We start from the raw sequence: 19,797 nt of genomic DNA on the forward strand, positions 1-19,797 counted from the left end.
ATATTATTATTTGTGAAAAGGACAGATATTTGACCACTGCATTTACACGCCAAACTAGTTGTTTTCCCCAACCTTAAAGGATCTCCACACATTATGTGACTAGGGTGGCCGGAGAGTGCAAATTAATTTTATTTTGTGAAAGGTGTTGTCCTTTTTGGTTCCAAAGGCGAGTGGCTTCAAGCATTTTAAGATAAGCACCTTTACACCGTCAAGTGGGTAGGGCTTATTGAAAATTGGACAGTAAAATATTAAAAATTTTAGTATTTGAGTATGAGTTTGAATTTTAATTTATTAAAAGTTCGTTTATCAATCAGTTAATAAACTTAGTTATTAGGATAAGATTTGGGGAGAATGACATAGAGGATCTAAAATAACTAATTAATTTAAATTAGGTCTCAAATATCAACTTTCAGGAATTTACAATTCAATATCTCAATTTTACAACTCTATTGTGATGAATTTGTAATTTGTATTTTAAATTTTAATAAGAAAAATAATTTTTTTTATTCTTCAATTATGTTAAAATTTTAAAAATAAGTTACAAATTCATCACAATACAATTATAAAATTGAGAGATTGAATTGTAAATTTCTAAAATATAACACTTAAAACCTAATTTAAATTAATTAATTTTTTTAGGATCTCTTATCATTTTCCTTAAGATTTATGTTTCAATTGGAAAGTAACCCAAATCAATTTATACTTTTGAAAAGCAAGAGAAAAATTATTTAAAATCTAAAAGTAATTTTTAAAAAAGAATTTATATCGTCTTTTGATAAAACAGCAATTTCTTTAAAAAATATTTTTTTTATCAAACAACTTTTCCTAAAAAGCTGGTTTTCCAAAAAATAGTGGGATTCATACATGGATTAGAAATAAGATTCATACTTTTATCAGTGTATGTATCCATATCTCTTTTCATAAAACCTTAAAATCCATATACATCAAGCATTCATATTTGTTGAAAGTGGGATCCACATCCGGCAGCAAAAAATTACAAAATGAGAATGCTGTTAAGCTAAGCATTGCAAAGCCACATAAAGTGCGTAATCCTGTAATTATTGGGAGGATCACCATCTCTTTGTATATTTGTTCTACCCTAACTATTTTGTCCCGATTAACTTGACAACAAATATTGGTGTATTTGACGGCAAAGCAAAATGGATTATCCGTCCGTCTTACCAATGGAAACGTTAACAATAATCGAAGTGCGTGACAATGAGATCACATCAGGGCATGCCAACTACTATTAATTAATTAAAAGCCTACCTCGATTACCAATTAATTGCGTTTTTAGCGAAAGGTCAGCACCATTACTAGCGTTAAAACCTGAATTAATGTTGCGTTGGCTTTTTGCCATTACCAAAAGTGCACTTATTTTATTGCCTCCTCTGTCCTGTGCTCCTTCTCAACTCTCCTCATTTTTCACTATCCCTGCATTTATATTGGCTTATCATCTGGGCTCCCGATTACGATCGATGAAAATGATTGTTTTTCTTTTTGTTTTTTTTTTTTGGACTTAACACAAAGGAAAGGCTATAACTTCATCAAAACCAAAAACAACAAAAGAAAAAGGTAGAAGCCCCCCAAAAAAAGGGATAACGCATGAGAACTCTGCACTGCGCTGTAGGTTGGGACATAAAATTATGAATTCATCATTCATCTTATAAGCTTGTTTCATGAGACTGTTGGTAACAATATTTATTACCTTCTTTAACTCATATTTGGATTAGATATGTGAGGTAAATTCACTCACTCAATGAGTTTCTTACATAATACAATAACAACCATTTAATTGAATTAAATGATTATAGAAGATTTTTTTTATATAATACTCAAAAAATATTAAATCTTGAATTTTTGGAAGAAATAATATATGTGAGTGTTCTGATTGGGAGAATTATTTTAAATTTTAAAAAGAAAATATATCTTAATAATTTTTAAGTATTTGATAAAATTTAATGGCCATAATTGAAACACTTATTGAGTAAGTAAATTTAGACTATTCCTCCAATTTAAATCTTGATCATAAGAGATTGCATATAATTAGCTTTAATTTTCTTTAGGAAGAATGATCGTTAGGTCCCAAAAATTAAAAAAATGACAAATAAATTCTTCACAAAATTTTCTAAAAAATAAATTATCAATATTAATTTAAATAGTTACAATCAAAAACTTCTGTTATAATTTAAGAATTACATTTGATACTTGAATATTTATTTTTAATTTATTTTAAATTTGTAATCATCGAGATCGATATTTTTAACTTATTTAAAAAAAATTAACTTAACTATTATTAATTTAATATTTTAAGATTTAACTGTCATTTTTTTAAGAGATTGACAAATTATGTCCTTTGTTATACTTTGTCTTAATGAGGTTGAAGGCTTAAAAAACAAAAGTTTGTGTATGACTTTTTTTAGCATTATGATCAGGCACCAAATCCAGGGTTCTTCTCCTAGGGAGAATTCAAACTTAAATTAATTACATTATGAGAAATTAACTTCTTTTGCTAGAGCTCACTCTTGTTGATGATTTAATATTTTTATGTACTCCGGTCCCTCAAATAGTTGCATGAGCTTGGCATTTGGTGAGGAGCCTATCCTTTCACGAAACTAGGTTTTTAAGCCTGCGCTCATCTCGATTGATGTATTTATATTTCTTTTGGGTTACAATGATAACTTTTATAATTTTGAAACTGAAAGAATCACATCACAGTTTAACTGCTTATTACACAACAAGAAAGATGATAAATTGAAAACGATGACCCCTTTTGAAACTGATGGAAAGCCCGCCGGTACCATTACCTTCAAATTAGGCCCAATTTATACATCATTCTTGCTGGATTCTGGGACTACTTTCAGACAGACAGTTCCCCGAGGAAAAAAGATATCAACACGTTTCCCAAAAAAAGGGGGGGGGGCATCAATGTTTGAACATTTATGTACTAAATCTTACGTATATTTTTATTTTTAAGATATATATACACGTATAAGGTATTTTATCTTCTTCTTGATCAACTTGGGTTAACTGGTGAGCAAGGGTAAAACGAAAATCATCTGAAAATTTACCTGAAATGCAGAGGATGGTGAATTGTATGTTTGTATTCAAGCTAGAACCAGGAATCACTAGGGAAATGTAAAACTAAACACGTTGTAGTGATAAAGCAAAACACCGGCGAAACAAAACAAGTTTTCTAACAGTAATATACACACTGAATATCAGATTCTCACCACCAAGCCACAAATCCAAAATTGATTATAAGAAGTGCAAAATGAAAAATCCAAGACACCCGATCAACATGTCAAGCCTTTTTGATCCGTCCCTCGTTGGGAAAGCCATCAACCTTTGATCTTTTGCTACCTCAGACAGAACAAACTACTCGGACAGAGTGTTCTTGGACAGGCCTGTAGCATTTTCCTCGGCCTTCTCAGTTTCATTCCCATTATCCATAGCTGGTATGCTACCATCTGTCTGGTTTGTTGTTGTTGTTGTTGTTACCTTGTCTGACTTGATCCGGTTCTGTCCATTCAGTTTCTTTGCTTTAGATGGCTGAACCCGAATCCGAATTTCCCATGGACGTGCTGCCACCCATCGCTCCGTCCAGCTCCAACCCCAGCTCTCTTTGCCGAGACTGAAAGAAGCTTGACCAAAGTACTGGCTGCAGTTGGGTCTCCACTGCATTTTCATCATGTTGTCATAATTGAATAGAGTGGAATAGTCCATGAATTGATAACTCATATAGCAAGAGAACTTGATGTGTAAAATTCAAGGAGCGAGTTTTGCTGTTCCACCTGATGAGAGAATGCGTATGCCATGGCCCGCTCTCGTTTCAACGCTGCTTCTTCCCTCTGATGTATCCTGGAAAGTATCTCTTCCATTGTTTCAGACCCGCAGTTCCATTCCACCTGTCCACCGAACCGAACGTCATTTTGCAAGAAAGGTAACAGAGCTCATAGCTTTTGGAGGCAATTTCTTGAAATGAAATCAGATTCTTGATCATTTGAGCAAAAGTTTGATCTTGCTTACAATACTCAAATAAGGTTTTCACCCATACTGATGCCTACGTTGTTGTGAATATTTACCTGATATATCTCCCTATATATAACTACAACACAGGAGACAAACTGATAATCGCAGTAAACAAGTAACCTTGAGGACAGAGAGAACAATTATCGAATGTTGAATATTTTTTGCCACCTAGTGGGATAAAGGCTTGTTGTTGTTGTTGTATGCAGGATAAAGAGTTACTGTCATCAAATAGAAATGTCAAGTGACATACACACGATTCATGTTGTAAGATGAAGGGGCACTTTTTCTTTGAAACCACAAATGAGAATGGGACCAACTGAATTGCTGAGTTACAGATACATCATTGAAACATCACAAAAACATATCCTGTTGATTTGAGGCTTCACAAAAGCTCACCTCACATCAGAAGCAAAAGCCATTGCAAGCAGACAGTAGTTATTATAATTATACCTCGAGTTCATGGAGCTTAGCCTCCAGCTTCAACTGGTTTTCTAGCTTTTTTTGCTTCATCCTAGCTTCTGTTACCATACAGAGTCTGCGGGCTCTAATTTGGTCCTGTATTCTACACCACGAATGTATGTAGCTTAGTGCTGTTGCTGTTTGCTCTCTGGCCAAGTGATCTTGAATCAAAGCTTCAAATTTCTCGGTTCCCCTCAGGTGGTGTATTGTTCTCCTTGCCTGTATAATTGTTGGAGAGGGAGAAAGGTGGTCATACATGCCAACATCATAGATTACTAAAATACGCTTTTTTTTGTTTTTTTTTTTTTGGGGGGGGGGGAGATTCTCATGTAACTTTGATTTACAAAAGATGGGTAAATCAAATCAATCATTAAAAAAAATTTAAGTGTGCAAAGTATATCTTCCTGTAAAATCCACCTGGGCACTTAACATACTTGATCTACCCAATAGTAAGAAGGCCCAAATTTTAAGTTTTATATTTCTTGAAGTGGCCAAAGATTAAATCCACGCAAATCCTACACTAACTACCATTTGGTGCTTGTATAAAAGTAAGCCGGCTGACAAGGAGCCCATCCTCAAAAAGGAGAGTGGTGGATTGGGGAAGTGAAGCATAATGATCATAGAACATGAGAAGTGCTCATAAAAAGCATGTTTTGCTTTCCACGTGCATTGCATACAGAATTCACCAGGAAAATCCAGCGAGACAGTAAAAGTAAAATTATGTTTTCTATTGTGAAAAAGCGAGAGAAAATTTGATAACCAGAAGATAATGCCACTATGCTCATAGGATGAACAAAATTGATTCATTAGCATGAAGAAACAAGAGCAAATATCAAGCCAAACTCACAAGATAAAGGGATTAAGAAGTGTCTTCCTATACCATGAATGAACGAAATGCATTTTGAATGCGAATAGCAGCAACATCTTCAAGCAACCTTGTTGGAACTGCTCGATTTATCACTGGAGCTTCAATGGGGGTGCTGTTTGACTCTTCTAACGTTTCAGCACTAGACTCCACCTATTTCAGCAGCATTATATGTGCTGAGTGTTAACAAGTGTTTAATTTTTTTTTTTTTTAGTGTTCACTTAACAAAACATAGTTACAGTAAGAAGAGCTTAAAACAGAGCCAGCTTCAAGTAATGCAAGACAACTCAAAGCAAGTTGATGATTTCACAGATTCTAATCCTCTCCAGTCAGTAATTCGCGATAACAACATTCTAGAAAAGCTATAAGAGAGATCCATGTTCTCATCATGTGTACAAAACTAAAAAAAAAAAAAAAAACATGCTGAAAGGACAAGAGAAAATACAACCTTTTCTTGTTTTGATTTGTTTTCCTTTTTCTTCAGTCTGATTATCGTCCTAAACCATTTTTTTGGACTCATTCTTTTCTCTCAGGGAGGCAAGATGAAGAAATTGCTACCTGTAAACCTGCATTGGAATATTTACAAAGTTATAGTAGATGAACAATAATAATAGACGGGCTATTCAAATTTCACTCAGGTGCTATTTTATACAGGGAAATTTTTATTTTCAAAATGTTGTAAACTTGTTCTAACATCACTTCAAGGTCAACAAAACAACAGGAAAGAAGACACTAAGGTACATTATAAACTAAATCATTTGGTACAATCTGGAGCAGAACAAAGAACCCATTATTACTTTCCCTCCTTTTCTGGACATGTCCTCTGTAGCCACCATAAACCCTTAAAATAAAGGCCAAATTCCTTGCAAATTCATAAAAAAGCAAGCTTCCATTATATGCAATTAACAATTCAGACTCCGCAAAGCCTAAAGAATGGGGGCTTTCAGCATGTTAAACTAAAAGAGCATGCATATGCATGATAGTACCTATATGAACTATAATGTTCAAGTCACACATCTCAAGGGTTTTATTTCTTTCAGAAGTAATATATTTCTGGAATCAGCTCCGAATATTCTGGAAACATGCTGTTACATTTAGTATCCACTTTCTTTGAAGCTTGGGAATTGAGGCATTTAAAACACTCAACATGAACCAACAGGCATTGGTCCTAGTAGAATGGATTATGACTAATTAAGCATGAGATTTTGAGTTCGAACTTATGCGTGGATGTAGAAAATGCTTTTGAGAGAGTTACTCTCAATTGGGCCAACTTGAATCTGACCGATCAAATAGCCATAATAAAAAAGAAAAAAAAAACACTAAACATGAATCCTATACTCTTCTACAAATTACAACTATGCACATCATCTCCCCCCTCCCCCCAATTTAATTACCCAAATCTTTATACATAATTATTGAATGCCACTACAGCAGAGCACTGGAGTTCAACAGAATTGTTTCCTTATTAGCAAGAGCAACAAGGCTTCATCTTTCTAATTGAAGCATCATTAAAACATTAAAATCTGAGATACCCAGAAGCAGAAACTTCAATGCAAAATAATGGCGAAGGGGAAGGGACACGTACCGGAGAAGAACAAGCAGGGACCTGAAGATTGGTTGTCGAGGATGGAAAGGTGTGAGGGTGGTGATATAAGATGAGGTAAAATGGAAGACAGCCAATAGCTTGCATGGTGATTGATGGATTGTTTTGAATACTGAAAATGGTGGAGCGACTAGCCAACTACACTGAAGCAGATGGTTCATCTCTTGAGAGATGAGTAGTCTATATGAATGAAGGTGAGGAAAGGTAGGGATCTCCATTTCCATGTATGTTTCCAAATATGAAGAAAATAAATACTAAATAATCAAATCGTGAGAAAATTAACCGACTAAAATTAACTGTACATCTAAGAAAAATTTCAGGAGTGACCCAAGTTAGTAACTTTCATGATCCTTGGTTTCAGGCTTCAATATCACAACCTAAGTAGTTGGCAAATATATTTCGTATAAATAAACCTAATTTCCCTAAATGTTCAATGTTAGATGGCATGACTCATCCAACTATGGGCGAATGAAAGTGAAATGGCACCACAATATGAGCGTATGATCTTTCAAGTTAGTATATGATTGAACAACTGGGGCCATGAAGACTCTAAAATTGGTTCAATGCCCTCACGGACGGTGGTGGAAGTGTCTTTGATTGATGACAAGACGCTTTACATGGTAGATAGATTCTGATTTTCTGTTTAACTATTTTCCTGGATGTGTGTGTGTGTTTGTAATATTGAAATTGATCAATATGCAGTTTGGTTGTTGTGCCTGAAATTGAACGTGTTGGCATATCTTTTCCCCATTGGCATCACACATAAAGAGACAAGATTTTTAGACTCCAGTTTATGAACGTAATTACATATAGTGACCCTGCGCCTATCTTAGCTCAAGATTTCCCTAACTTAATAATGACCTCTGAGGTATGCTTTGTATTGATTTGAATAATTATTATCTTTTATTGAATAAAGTTTAAGTGAGCTGGTCTCCAGAATTTATTGGAACAAAAATTATTTAAAAAAGTATTTATAAATCATTTACTAATAACGTTTTCATCTAGATAACGGGTCTTAAATCTATGTTCTTGTAAATTATGAATTAAATTCTTATCAACTAGATCAATTTTAATTGGTTGATTTGAATAATTATAACTTGAAGAAAACCACACTATCCATAATGGATAAATTTTATATTTTGCAAAAATTTTATATTTTATATTTAAATTTGGACCCAAGTAGTCTGAGGTAAATTAAATTATTCAATACAGTAAAATCCACAAAAATTCACAGATCTCAGGACGCGCGCGATATTGATATTTTTTAGTGGAAAAGGGATTTCGTTGAGTAAACGGTACAAAATACAAAAGAGCAGAGGAATGGCATAAGAATCAGAGGGGTATAAGTATTGTGAGTCCTAATTGTGCTATCAACGACAATAACATTTTATCATGTGGTAGATACAAACTAATATTTCATTGCATGTTATACTATTATTTATAGCTATGAACTAGTGTAATTTATCTCAGGACAAAGTATGATTTAGTTATTTCTGAAACATCATTAATATGAAATTATAGATTCACTCATTAATTTTTTTTTCCCGCTTTTTGCACCATATATTTTTCACCCAAAATCTCTCTCGCCCACTCAAATTTGAAATCAAAATTTGGTTTATATTGTCAAAATCGGGGTATTAGATATCAAAACAATATTTCTCTATTAAAGCTGCAGCAATCAATTAAAATAGCTAACGAACACCCAAGCATGAGATTTTATTACTTTCTTTTTTCTTTTTAAAAACGATAGGATCACGATTAAAAATTAATTTAATTTAATTATTGTTAAAAAAATCTTAAAAAATTACTCAGTTTAGTAAGCTTTAAATAGTACGACCTGTTAATTAGGGTCAGGCTAATAGTAATACACGGGCCAGCCTCAAGACTCGAGTGCTTAAAATAACGGACTCACAAGAGTGACACTCCCAATAACCCATCAATGATTCAGAAAAGAAGAGTTTGTGAGAGTCGATCTAACAAGAAAATGAGGGATGTGGAACGAAGATTAAGCCAGAAGCGAATGATTTCAAAGTTTTCGGAATTTTGGATAATATCTATAGCCTTGTTTTTCTCTTCTTGTTAGTTTAATCTTCTATCTGTCTCTCACACAAGACAAGCAAATCTGGATTTGAGAAAAATCCGAAACATTTCAGATACTTTTCTCTCTATTCAGTCTTTGCTATATGATTGGCTCGCCATTTGGATTTGTTCCTCAGATTTCCACAACCAGAGATTTAGTGTAATCTTCTAGTACCTTCTTAGATTTTGCTCTTGGATTTTGATTCCGAATGTTGGGTGTGATATCAAATGTGAGATCTCTATCCCTACAAGTCTGGGGATCTGTTGTCTGCTTAAAAATTTGGTCATGAAAGAGACAAAAACTGTGCATGATGTAAAGAATTAGATGGAATATAACAACGATGACTCAAGAAGATCAAATCCAAAACTGTGACAATAGTTATGGTGGTGATGACATTGGAGGCAATTGTAGTAGGCCATGCAAAAAGCCGAAGCAGAAGAAGATCCCAAAAAGAGGACTTGGGGTAGCTCAGCTTGAGAAAATAAGGGTTAAGGAACAGCAAAACAAAGACGAAGCTCCAGCATCTCCTGCAATTTTATCATCACTATCTTCCGCATCATCAAGCAAATCTCCCTATCTGACTCGTTCGATTCCAAATTTTCGTCACTATAATCAACCCTCCTCTTCTGCAATCTCATTTCCTGCGGGGTCGCCTCTTTCACTGCAAAAGGTGGATGCTAAAGCGTCAAGCACTGTTATAATTCCAGGCCATGGGACTGTATCAAAGTGTTGGAGCTCCCATGAGAATGATTTTGAGAAGGAGAGCTTTGGTGTTGAACCTGGGTTGGTTTTTCTGCCTCATGAATCAAATTCCAACTCCATTAGGCCTCTCCCAAAATGGTTGCAAAGAACACAACCACATGAACAGCCTTCTTCTTCAATGGTAAGATACTTCTCAATTGGCATCTTCTAGCTCCTTCCCTTCTTTGGTATGAGAAAAGATGGCTTCTGGAACCTGTAGGTGAATGCCTCATCAGGGACTTCATCAATACCTTCACTTCGATGCTCAATGGAGCCCCCTTCAAACCAAAACTGCACTGGGCACTGGATGCCTTTGCAGCCGGAAGAGAAGGTATTTACGATATGTGCTTTTAGTCATAGTTTACTCTCTTTTGATTGATCTTAGCTATTTCAATGTCGTGTTTGATTATTTTCATATGAATAGCTATTGTGCGTCTTAAGTCTTAACCCAGGAGTGTTAATCTCCTAATAATTAATAAAAGATGACTTCTTTTTGTCATCAAGGTTCTTCTAGAAACACAATAGTTGCAGTATCCTGACTGCACCAAGATGAGTTGTTCAAAATCACACGTGTGGGTGGATTTAAGGTGAGACAAAATCCAAGACATCTTTGACAGTAATACCAAAACATAGAAACTCAAATTGATGAGTGAATAAAAATGACAATTTTCTCTCTTCCTTTATGGCAAATATATATATAAATATATATACCTGGATTTCTTCAGTAATCATCGAGTAATTAACATATCTCGCTTAATTCATTGAGATTTTGAACTAATAAATTTTGATGCGATATTTTTCTTTCTTACAATATGTGACGATTTTACATAGCATATAAATCTATATTTTAAACTCAAACGCAGATGAATGGCATGAAAAGGCCACACTCCTTCTCCCTGGATGTCCCACCTGCCCCTTTTAGTTTTAGATTGCCTACCTTCGCTGCTCCTATGAAAATGAATGAAACTCCTTCTCGGAGTGGAAGCGGATTTAACTATGCTGCCAATGCAACTAATTTCAGGTTGTTTCAATTTGATCTTTTGGTCCTTACATTGTAATTGTCAGTCTTTTTTCCTCATACCCTCGTTTATTCTCTGATCAATCCACAGAGAAGCCCCTTCCTCTTCGACATCCAACTTAGAGCCAAATTCAAAGAGAAGAAATACAGAAAATGAGAATTTCAATGGAGACTTTCTCACACTGGCTCCTCCAACATCTACTTCATTATGTCCGCCTTCAAACTCCAAGTCTCCTTCAACGTCTATAAAGTCTCTATCTTGTCAGGTTTGGGCAAACTCATTTTACTCTCTTCTCTATTATAAAAATTCTTTAAAGTATTTGCCTCTAGTTCTCCAGTATAATCTTAGCATGTAAAAGATCTTTTTTTTTCCTAATCATCCTATCATGTGATGCTGATTTGTTAAGAAAAAAAAATCTACTTGCCTTGCTTTTATTGATGAACCTAGCAGCAAACACTTGCACATATACTTCAGATATATGATTTTCTTTCTCCCATTTGGCTGATTTCATTAACCACTCTTGACTTTCATTTTGTTTGCTAAAGGGGATTATCGAAGATCAAATTACTCAATTGCCAGGGTTCAGTGGACTCAATCAAATGCAGCAACCGTTATATAACTTCTTCCCACCAGTTGCAAAAGCCAAGACAACTGCCAGAATTCAGAATGGTAATGAAGTGGGAGAAAATGTTGATTTAAATTTGAAGGTATGAACATCTTTTTCTCTGTAACTTCTACCCACCAGCTCTTTCTCACTATCAGACTCTTCCAAAAATGGCTTATCCATTTTGACATAATTCCACAGGGATGAAGGTAACTCTAAATTTGCACATGTAAGAATGAATCTGACTGCGACTTTGAAATCTCTGCCATGTGAGCAGGAGATATTTCATTGTTTTTGACGTGAGGAACTAATAATTCCTCTACATTTCTGGTCGTAATGTGCCTTTTGGATTTTGGTTTCTTCTGTATCTAGTTTTGGTAATCGTTTATCTGGTTGTGGGAACCTGGTAGGATGAATCACGATGGGCAATGATAAAGACAAACTTCTGCACGTGGCTCGGGGAGATACGAGGTATCTGGCTACATCCTCCGAACGAAACCTCGCACCCTATTTCTCCTTTCGCTTTTCTGTCCTTTTACTTATATGAAAATAAAAAATTCACACGAGCACCAGCGCTCTTTGAAACATAAGCTTCATCATCTCGACCATAAATGTCCATTCAGATAGATAATTTGTTTTTGGGTTAAAAAAAAAAAAAAAACCACGCACACACACGCACACGTCCATGTACATGGAGCTTCTCACACCTAACAAGGCTGCAAATATAGAGCACTCTCAGGGAACAGCATGACAACAAAACATCCCAACGCTGGTAAAAACAAAAAAACAAAAAAAAAAAAACAAAAACAAAAACAAAAACAAAAACAAAAACAAAAACAAAACAAAACATCCCAACAAAAACTGTATTTGACAATTAACCAGAGAAAGCAATGGCCTTTGAAAACATTTCTAGGCGGCCTATGACCAGCCAAACACATAATCAAGAACATAGACCAGAGCCAGGGAAAAGGGATAGAGTAGGATAGCCACTATTGCTGTCCAGAGAGGGAAGCTTGTGCGGAAGCTGGCAAAGAGACCCATGACAACGCAAACTATGACAATAACCAGCACTTCTGAAGTGAAGTCCCATGTCAATCCCCTCGCATAAACAAGAGCCAAGAACACCGAAAGGCACAGCACATTGTTCATTGTCACTGCCCCATATAGCTGCAAAGACATCGCAATCAGAATCCAAACTTAATTCAAATACAAGTTCGTTCTCATTTACAAGCAGGATAAAAAAAAATTCATTTAATCGCACTACTGATCCTAGGAATTTCATTTCTATGACTTTGTGACAATATGGGTCAAACATAACTTTGTGACATCATTGTATTAAATAACCCAATTCCAATTTCTTTTTCTTCTCTAAAATTAGAGCTCCTATTCATGCATTCTAATGCCTAAAAGGGACGAAGATTGCAAAACAGAATACAAACCTCAGAAAAGGTTAAGGAGGCTGTTTCCCTCTTATCACGACTAGCAAAAATGATTGCCGACACTGCTTCACTAGAATTTGTAGCCAAAGGCAGTGCAATGAAGGAAATGAAGAAAGCAGGAATACTTGTGGCATCAGAAAAGTTATCAACTGCATCAACCAAAGGATCAGCAAATACAGCTGCTATCACAGTCCCAAGAAGCAGCAGCAGCACTGCTTTGATAACATTCCATTTAGCATCAGCTACACCCTCTTCAACTGTATCACTATGATTCCCTACATGCAATAGATCACGTTCCCTTTCTGTTTCCTGTACACAAAATGTCAAGTCATTCAGAAGCCTCATAAAGACTGATTTCCTTCAAGCAGTTCAGCAGAGCACCACTTACTTGGTGAAAATCGTTTAAGAACTTTATTGTCCGTGGACCAGCATCCCCAGAAGCATCCTGAGAACGCATAGACTTTCGAAGCCATTTACGTACACCATTTACAAATTCATTTGCATCGAGAAGTGAATCCTGAGAAGTATCAAAATCTTCCATTATCCTTTTTACAGCATCATCGTGATCTAGGTCAATCTCCTCAAATTCAATTCCAATAATTAGCGCTTTCAGTTCACCATAAGAAAGGTGCCTATCATTGTTCTCATCAATTCTATCAAATAACCTGTACAAATATCCATTGAGAAGTTAGTAACTACCAAAAAAACGATAAAAATATGAGATGAATACTTATGCTTTAGAAAGTAAAATGTGTTAAGTCAAAACAGAAAGATGAGCTGACTTTCTTATAATATCTTCATTAAGTTCACCGTCATCTCTTAGTAACCTTCCCAATGCATGCTGCTTTAAGCGTCTCAAAAGGCCTAAAATAACGTGCTTGTGTTTCACATAATTGAGTTTTCTCTTCTGTATCCAAGGCTGGAAAATCTGCATATTCCAGCCCGCAATTTCATCAGGATATGGAAACAATGCATAAAACATAAAAGTAATCATTGAACTGCTATTTATAATTATGTGGTGACAAAGTCTAGTTCTAGTTCTAATATGCAGTAATCATTGAACTGCCAGTCACAACTTCGTACAAAAAATGAAAAATAAAACATAAAAGTATCGTTCAGGCTGGATGAAACGCAGCTTGCTTAAAGTTACTTGTTAATTGCACCAAGTCATAAAATAAGGTGTAAGGAAGCCTAATTATCAGATGACCAGAGGTATGGTAACTACCTCTAAATTGGTCAATTGTATATCTAAAGATGCTAAAGACAGCCGACAGAATAATGGAAGTGCTTGGAAAACAAAATAAATAAATGCAGCCAAAGTAACAGTAAAATTTACCTGGTAAAGGCAATAAGCAATCAACAAAGACAGAGAGACAATGAGTGCAATCAAAACAGCCAGGTGCCTTCCTGAAGTTGAATTAAGAATTTGTGGTAACTGAACAATCAGAAATGGAAGGATGGATATGGCCATAATCATTGCTGCATAACTGGTCCAAATATCTGTACTAACACCAGAACCTGCAATCGGAGGTTTTATTAAACAAAGGATCCTTATGAATGATATATTTCTGCACTTGCAGAGTATGGCACAAATAAGGAAATAATGGCCTCACTCACAAGGGGGGTGGAGAAGAAAATGGAAGGGGTCATATTTAACTCTGCCTAGCACCCTTCTCATTTCTCAAAGTCACAAAATAATCCAACTAAAAACTGAGACATAGCGAGAAGCATCCATTCGGTATATGTTGACCATCTGCTAATGATTTCCACTTTCCAACTTTTTTATTTTAAAAAAATCCACTTAACATAAAATTAAAAAAAAAAAGAGTAATTACAAATGAACATATGGTATAAAGATGTTAGATTTAACCAATGTTTCATTCTCAGCTTGCCAAGTTTCAGTGAAAGGTGCACATGTCAAATTATTAACTATGCTCATCTTCCGTTTTCATTAGAATGTTTATACTTCAATTATCACGTTATAAAGATAACCATTAAACAGCCTGAGAACATCTATACTTAATAGCCTAAAAACCAGAAACATGCTGAGTAAAGAAGTTTATTTCTTGGATGACCATAGAGAGAAATACTGACTTTTTCCTCACCTTGGGAAAGGAAAAGTTTGCTAACCTGACTCTCAATTATCAAATAAGTGACACAGAGCAGCCAAAAAACAAAAAAACAAAAAAATATGCACCGGTTAAGCTAAACCCCCTCGTGTCTTGTGAGTCTATTGCTTTTGAATCGACAAGGTCGCACTTCCCAACAATTACGCAGGTACCCCATATAATAGTCAAAAGAAGAACTGTTGACCCAGCTAGCAAGCCCATTCCAACAAAGACCTGACTCTGAGCAGTTTCTTTACTCCCAGAAAGCCCGGATACTGAGATAAATGGGAGAAATAGATTAGAAACAATAAAAAGCAAATTACAGAAAATGAAGTTTGCAATAATCAAATGATTTCAATCATGAGAAACACTAATACAATATTACATGTGGAAATGAAGTTCACATTATCAAAGATCATTTCGCTTAATATCTCACAAATGGTTTTTTTTTTTTTTTTTAATCTGGCATTTCTTCTCACACAAAAGCCTCTTGATGTGTGTAAAAGTTACAAACCCAGTAGCCTTCCTAAATTTCATTTAATTAAAAAGAATAGGGACGGCAAGGATCGCACTTGGCTCCTGATTTACTTAAGGAACTGCATATCTGATACTTCAGCAAACACTTGATGACATAACTGAAGAACTTACAGAAAAGTTACTTGATCTTGAAATGCAGTCACCAAAGCCTAACAATGCATTAAAAATTAATCCCCACTATAAGATCAAAAGTTCAATGTTTCCATTTTGAAAGCTCAGCACTCGCTGGAACTAATCAGAAAATATGGCAACTTCCACTTTTCCTCCTTACTCCTGCCTTCGAGACCAATCGGACAGATCCTTTGACCCCTATATTTTATCCCGCCATTTCAGCCATCCGGGGGGGGGGGGGAGGATCCTTTCTTTTTTTCACTTCCTTCATTCGAAGCAAACAGCGCAGAGAGTGAGTTCCTATCATACTTGGCAGTTCACCAAAGGGATATAAGAAATAAAATTCTTACCGAGGATAAGCATGGCATCAGGAAGAGCACCGAGCATGGGAAGGAACAAGCCGCCAACTATACCAGGGCCTAAGATCTCAAGCAAGAGCTCACTCCCACCGGACAAGTAAGTAGCCGCCTTGTACATGAGGAAGCCATAGATGATGATGAGGAACAAGTTCCCAAGAACAGTAGTGGTGCAGGGTAAGAACCCATACGTCTGCTCGCAGGTGGAATCCGTCAGAGACTGGACCGCCAGGGGCAGCAGCAGTACGTGCTTGCTCTGCTGCGGATCATCAGAGACTCCATCTGAGATCGAATCAGAGGAGGAAGACGATGATGGAAGGCGGATGACAAGGCGGCCATGAGTGTGACCGCAGATGAGTAGGATTACAAGGAAGAGGGTGAAACGGGCAGGAAGAAGCATAGTTTGTAAAGAGAATCAGTATCAGAAATTCAGAAGCTGAAGGTGAGGGAATGTGTACAAGACATGTATCAACCGAGAGAGATTCAGTGGAAAAGGATACGACGACGGGGGATAATTGGCTGGTTTTACGAGACGTTTCGGTGGCACAAGTGAAATATAGCATGCCGCAAATCCGAATCCAGAAGCGGGTCCTGGCAGAAAGCGCTAGAGGAGAGAGACGAGAGGCTAGTAGTTGTTTTGTCTTTTGGTTAATAATTAGGGAAAATGCCGTAGGTTCAAAGAAATTAATCAATTTAAATTTAATTTTAAATGTTAAATTTAAGAAATTTATAATTTTATAATGATAAATTTATAATTTAATTTTAAATTTTAATATAATTAAAAAATAAATAAATTTATTTTTCTATTACAATTTGAAACACACTCCCTTTCATTTTATTTATAAGACACTTTTTAAAAATAATTTTTAATTTAAAATATATGACACCTTATATTAATTAAATTAATTTTTAAATTTTATTCTTTCTTAATTCATTTGAAATTATTTAATATAATTTTATTATTATTTAAATTTAAAGATAAAAATAAAAGTATTTCACACTTTTTTATGATATAAAAAAATTAATTTTTTTAATATATGTAAAAATATTGAAAATGTTCTATAATAAAGATAGAAAGAAATAAGTTGTAAATTTATTATAATAAAATTATAAAATTAAAAATCAAACTTACAAATTTTTAAAAGTTAATGTTTGAAATTTAATTTAAATTAATTCCAACCTCTTGACATTCTTCATAATAATTATCAGTTTATCAGTTAGGACTTAGGTGTTGAAGGATCCTAAGCAGTTATTGCCTCCCGAATTATGAGTGATCTACTGATTTTTTTTTTTCCAATGTATCTCCACATATGGTACTCATAAAATTAATTTTTCAAAAAATTTAAATATCATTTAAGAAGATGCCTTTTTCTCAAATGTTCAGTATATTAGTACATTAGCTAATATGTAGATAGAGGTGTGAGTTAAAGAGTTTTTTTTTTTTTCTCCCAACAAGGTGTAAGTTAAGAAATTAAATTTCCATTATTGATAAAAAAATAATGTAATTTACTCTTTAAAATTCAATTATCATAGATCATTAATAACATCCAAGACTCTAGCATTTTACTAGAAGGACACCATTTCATTTTCTGCCAAATAAACAGTAGCTTGAACTCAGCTTTAAAAAAAAGAAAAGAAAAGAAAACTTGACAAAACTAAAATTCTATTAATAATACTTTTTTAATATTATTTTTAAATAGAGAAAAAATTAAAATGATATTATAACATAATAATTAATTATATAGGTTCATTTTTTAAAGTTTATAATTTTATTTTAAAAAAGTAAATTGATAAAGTATCACTATTATATTTTACTGATATGTATAATCATATATCAAATTGTTTATAATTTAGGATGGTGGGAGTATAATTTAAATTAAAAGAATCATATTGAAAAACATCTCAAGAGAATTATTCACAAATAAAACTAATAACAAATCAACATTAGGAAAAAACAAATCTTCATTACCATCTTAATAACAAACGATTTCATATTGAATTTTATCTGTAAATAATTCCTTTAAAAAGTTCTTAAATATAAGGGGCTGTTTGGGTTCTATTCTCATTTATTGCTTTTAAAAAATATTTTGTAATATAGTTTTTAAAATAAAATAAAATAAAAATTCATTTGATTATATCAATTAAAAACAGTTTTAAAATTAAAAATTAAACTAATAGTGATGGTTACAGACAATTAATGATAGTGATTAATAATAAAAATTGACTAAGATAATTATAATTTTCAACAATCATATGTAATGTGTTTTAAAAACAAGAAAAATAAAATAAAAATAATTTAAAGTTGTTTTCATTTTTTTTAAAAAAAATGAAAACAATTTTAAAAATAATTAAATAAAAAATAAGTATTCAAATAAATTTTGAATTTTTTATTTTCAAAAATAAAACTAATTTTTAAAAATAGAAAATAAATAGGCTCTAAAAGCCTGTTTGTTTTCTATTCTCATTTTTTATTTTTAAAAAATATTTTATAATATAATTTTTAAAATTATTTTAAAAAAAAGGAATCCATTTAGTTATGTTAATTAAAAAAAGCTTTAAAATTTAAAAATAGATTGGTAGTTATGATTTTAGATAGTTAAAGATAATAATTAATAATAAAAATTAATCAAGATAACTATAATTTTTAATAATAAAATATAGTGTATTTTAAAAACAAGAAAAATAAAATGAAAAACAACTTAAAGTTTTTCTATTTTTTGTTTTTAAAAATAATTAAATAAAAATACTTATCCAAATAAATTTTAAAATTTTTATTTTAAAAAAATAATCTTTAAAAATAGAAAACAAATACTCCCTCCGTTTAAAAATATAAGGCATTTTTAATTAAATCTCACCCCCAATAAAATAGTTACTTACTTTTCAATTAATCTTATCTTTTCATATTTACCCTTATTAAACACCCTATAATAAATATAAAGTCATTATTAATAGGAATATTTTAAAAAAATAATAATTACACCTTAAAAAATTAAAAATATCTTATATTTTTTAATATTAAATTTTTTAAAAAATATTTTTTATTTTTAAATAAAAGAAGTAAATTATAATCCTCTCAATTTAAATTTTAACCCTTTGAAACTTAGAGTAGAATTTAGTTCTGAATATTCAGATCTACTTGGCACACGATATGCGCCCACGTATAGATCTGATCCAGTGGGTCACAATGAGATGAGATGATAGGAACAAGGCCTTGATAATTTTAATTAAATATTAAATATTAAATAATAATAAAATAGACTGCTTGATGTGACTATCTCGCAGATTAGAGCGGGGAATAATTTATATTAAACTACAAATGCAGCATTCTGTTCTCGCCAAATCTCCACATGGCTACGTGTTGCGTCATGTATTTAAATGGAAAAGCTGCACACAAGTACCGAAAACGATCAATATTTGCTATACAGGACCACAAAAGCTGTAATTACATTAAACAGGCTACTTTACAGATTTAGGGAGTCGGCTAACCCATCTGCTACCTTCATGCATGGGTGCGTAACATGGTTTGCTTTGGATATGTCTGAATTTAAGTTGGAAAATTAGGTTTTCCGATAATTAATACATAAAATTGATTTTAATAAATTATAAAGCTGGATCAAACACAAAATAAACCTATAAATTTATTTTTGAAAAAATTACTGCATCAACAATTGACACGTAGTGGTACATGAACATTTATTTATAAATTAAATTCAATGATATATAAAAAGGTTGGCTTCTATATTTTTATTTTTATTTTATATTTATTAAAATAAGTATTTATAAAAAAATTTAATAAATCAGTTAGATCATCAGTTTGAATAGTTCATATTTAATATAAATGAT

At 33.2% G+C, this 19,797-nt stretch overlaps 3 protein-coding genes across 8 annotated transcripts; 1 reads left to right on the plus strand and 2 right to left on the minus strand.

Moving 5' to 3' along the window:
- Positions 1-3,137: 3,137 nt before the first annotated feature.
- Positions 3,138-7,141, minus strand: LOC129315329 (protein IQ-DOMAIN 10). Of its 2 annotated transcripts, XM_054958956.1 has the most exons (6): positions 6,942-7,133; positions 5,805-5,922; positions 5,372-5,509; positions 4,483-4,710; positions 3,795-3,908; positions 3,138-3,678 (listed from the first exon to the last, which is right to left on the minus strand). In XM_054958956.1, exons 2-6 carry the CDS (start codon positions 5,874-5,876, stop codon positions 3,379-3,381), a joined length of 852 nt encoding a protein of 283 aa, XP_054814931.1. In that variant the 5' UTR covers positions 5,877-5,922; positions 6,942-7,133; the 3' UTR covers positions 3,138-3,378. The 2 variants fall into 2 exon arrangements, with proteins under 2 accessions (XP_054814931.1, XP_054814932.1); XM_054958957.1 differs by lacking the exon at positions 5,372-5,509 and having other exon boundaries at positions 6,942-7,141.
- A 1,691-nt stretch (positions 7,142-8,832) lies between these two features.
- On the plus strand, positions 8,833-12,951 carry LOC129315796 (uncharacterized). Of its 5 annotated transcripts, none has more exons than XM_054959851.1 (7): positions 8,833-9,922; positions 10,001-10,111; positions 10,644-10,801; positions 10,890-11,064; positions 11,345-11,506; positions 11,814-11,874; positions 12,814-12,951. In XM_054959851.1, the coding sequence occupies exons 1-7, from the start codon at positions 9,380-9,382 to the stop codon at positions 12,855-12,857; spliced, it is 1,254 nt and encodes a 417-aa protein (XP_054815826.1). In that variant the 5' UTR covers positions 8,833-9,379; the 3' UTR covers positions 12,858-12,951. The 5 variants fall into 5 exon arrangements, with proteins under 5 accessions (XP_054815826.1, XP_054815827.1, XP_054815825.1 ...); XM_054959852.1 differs by having other exon boundaries at positions 12,782-12,897; XM_054959850.1 differs by lacking the exon at positions 12,814-12,951 and having other exon boundaries at positions 11,814-12,250.
- Positions 11,982-16,564, minus strand: LOC129315795 (sodium/calcium exchanger NCL-like). The gene is made up of 7 exons (XM_054959849.1): positions 15,949-16,564; positions 15,040-15,225; positions 14,179-14,360; positions 13,625-13,770; positions 13,231-13,507; positions 12,843-13,151; positions 11,982-12,570 (listed from the first exon to the last, which is right to left on the minus strand). Exons 1-7 carry the CDS (start codon positions 16,352-16,354, stop codon positions 12,322-12,324), a joined length of 1,755 nt encoding a protein of 584 aa, XP_054815824.1. The 5' UTR covers positions 16,355-16,564; the 3' UTR covers positions 11,982-12,321.
- Between the last annotated feature and the right edge of the window lie 3,233 nt (positions 16,565-19,797).

The sequence above is a fragment of the Prosopis cineraria genome, unplaced genomic scaffold (assembly GCF_029017545.1).
Source record: "Prosopis cineraria cultivar Desert tree isolate PC_DT_omini unplaced genomic scaffold, ASM2901754v1 PC7, whole genome shotgun sequence".
Classification (NCBI taxonomy): domain Eukaryota; kingdom Viridiplantae; phylum Streptophyta; class Magnoliopsida; order Fabales; family Fabaceae; genus Prosopis; species Prosopis cineraria.

Bases quoted from the DNA above. Each gene is read 5' to 3' on its own strand.
- LOC129315795 (XM_054959849.1), bottom strand. From the start codon at position 16,354: ATGCTTCTTCCTGCCCGTTTCACCCTCTTCCTTGTAATCCTACTCATC. The intron at 13,152-13,230 runs GTAAGTGGTGCT...TTTTGTGTACAG, and splicing joins TCTTAAACGATTTTCACCAA to GAAACAGAAAGGGAACGTGA. The intron at 12,571-12,842 runs GTTTGTATTCTG...ATGTCTTTGCAG, and splicing joins CCTCCTTAACCTTTTCTGAG to CTATATGGGGCAGTGACAAT.
- LOC129315329 (XM_054958956.1), bottom strand. From the start codon at position 5,876: ATGAGTCCAAAAAAATGGTTTAGGACGATAATCAGACTGAAGAAAAAG. The intron at 5,510-5,804 runs GTTGTATTTTCT...CTGCTGAAATAG, and splicing joins ACAAATCAAAACAAGAAAAG to GTGGAGTCTAGTGCTGAAAC. The intron at 3,909-4,482 runs GTATAATTATAA...TTCGGTGGACAG, and splicing joins CTAAGCTCCATGAACTCGAG to GTGGAATGGAACTGCGGGTC.
- LOC129315796 (XM_054959850.1), top strand. From the start codon at position 9,380: ATGACTCAAGAAGATCAAATCCAAAACTGTGACAATAGTTATGGTGGT. The intron at 10,112-10,643 runs GTATTTACGATA...ACTCAAACGCAG, and splicing joins CTTTGCAGCCGGAAGAGAAG to ATGAATGGCATGAAAAGGCC. The intron at 11,507-11,813 runs GTATGAACATCT...GGAACCTGGTAG, and splicing joins ATGTTGATTTAAATTTGAAG to GATGAATCACGATGGGCAAT.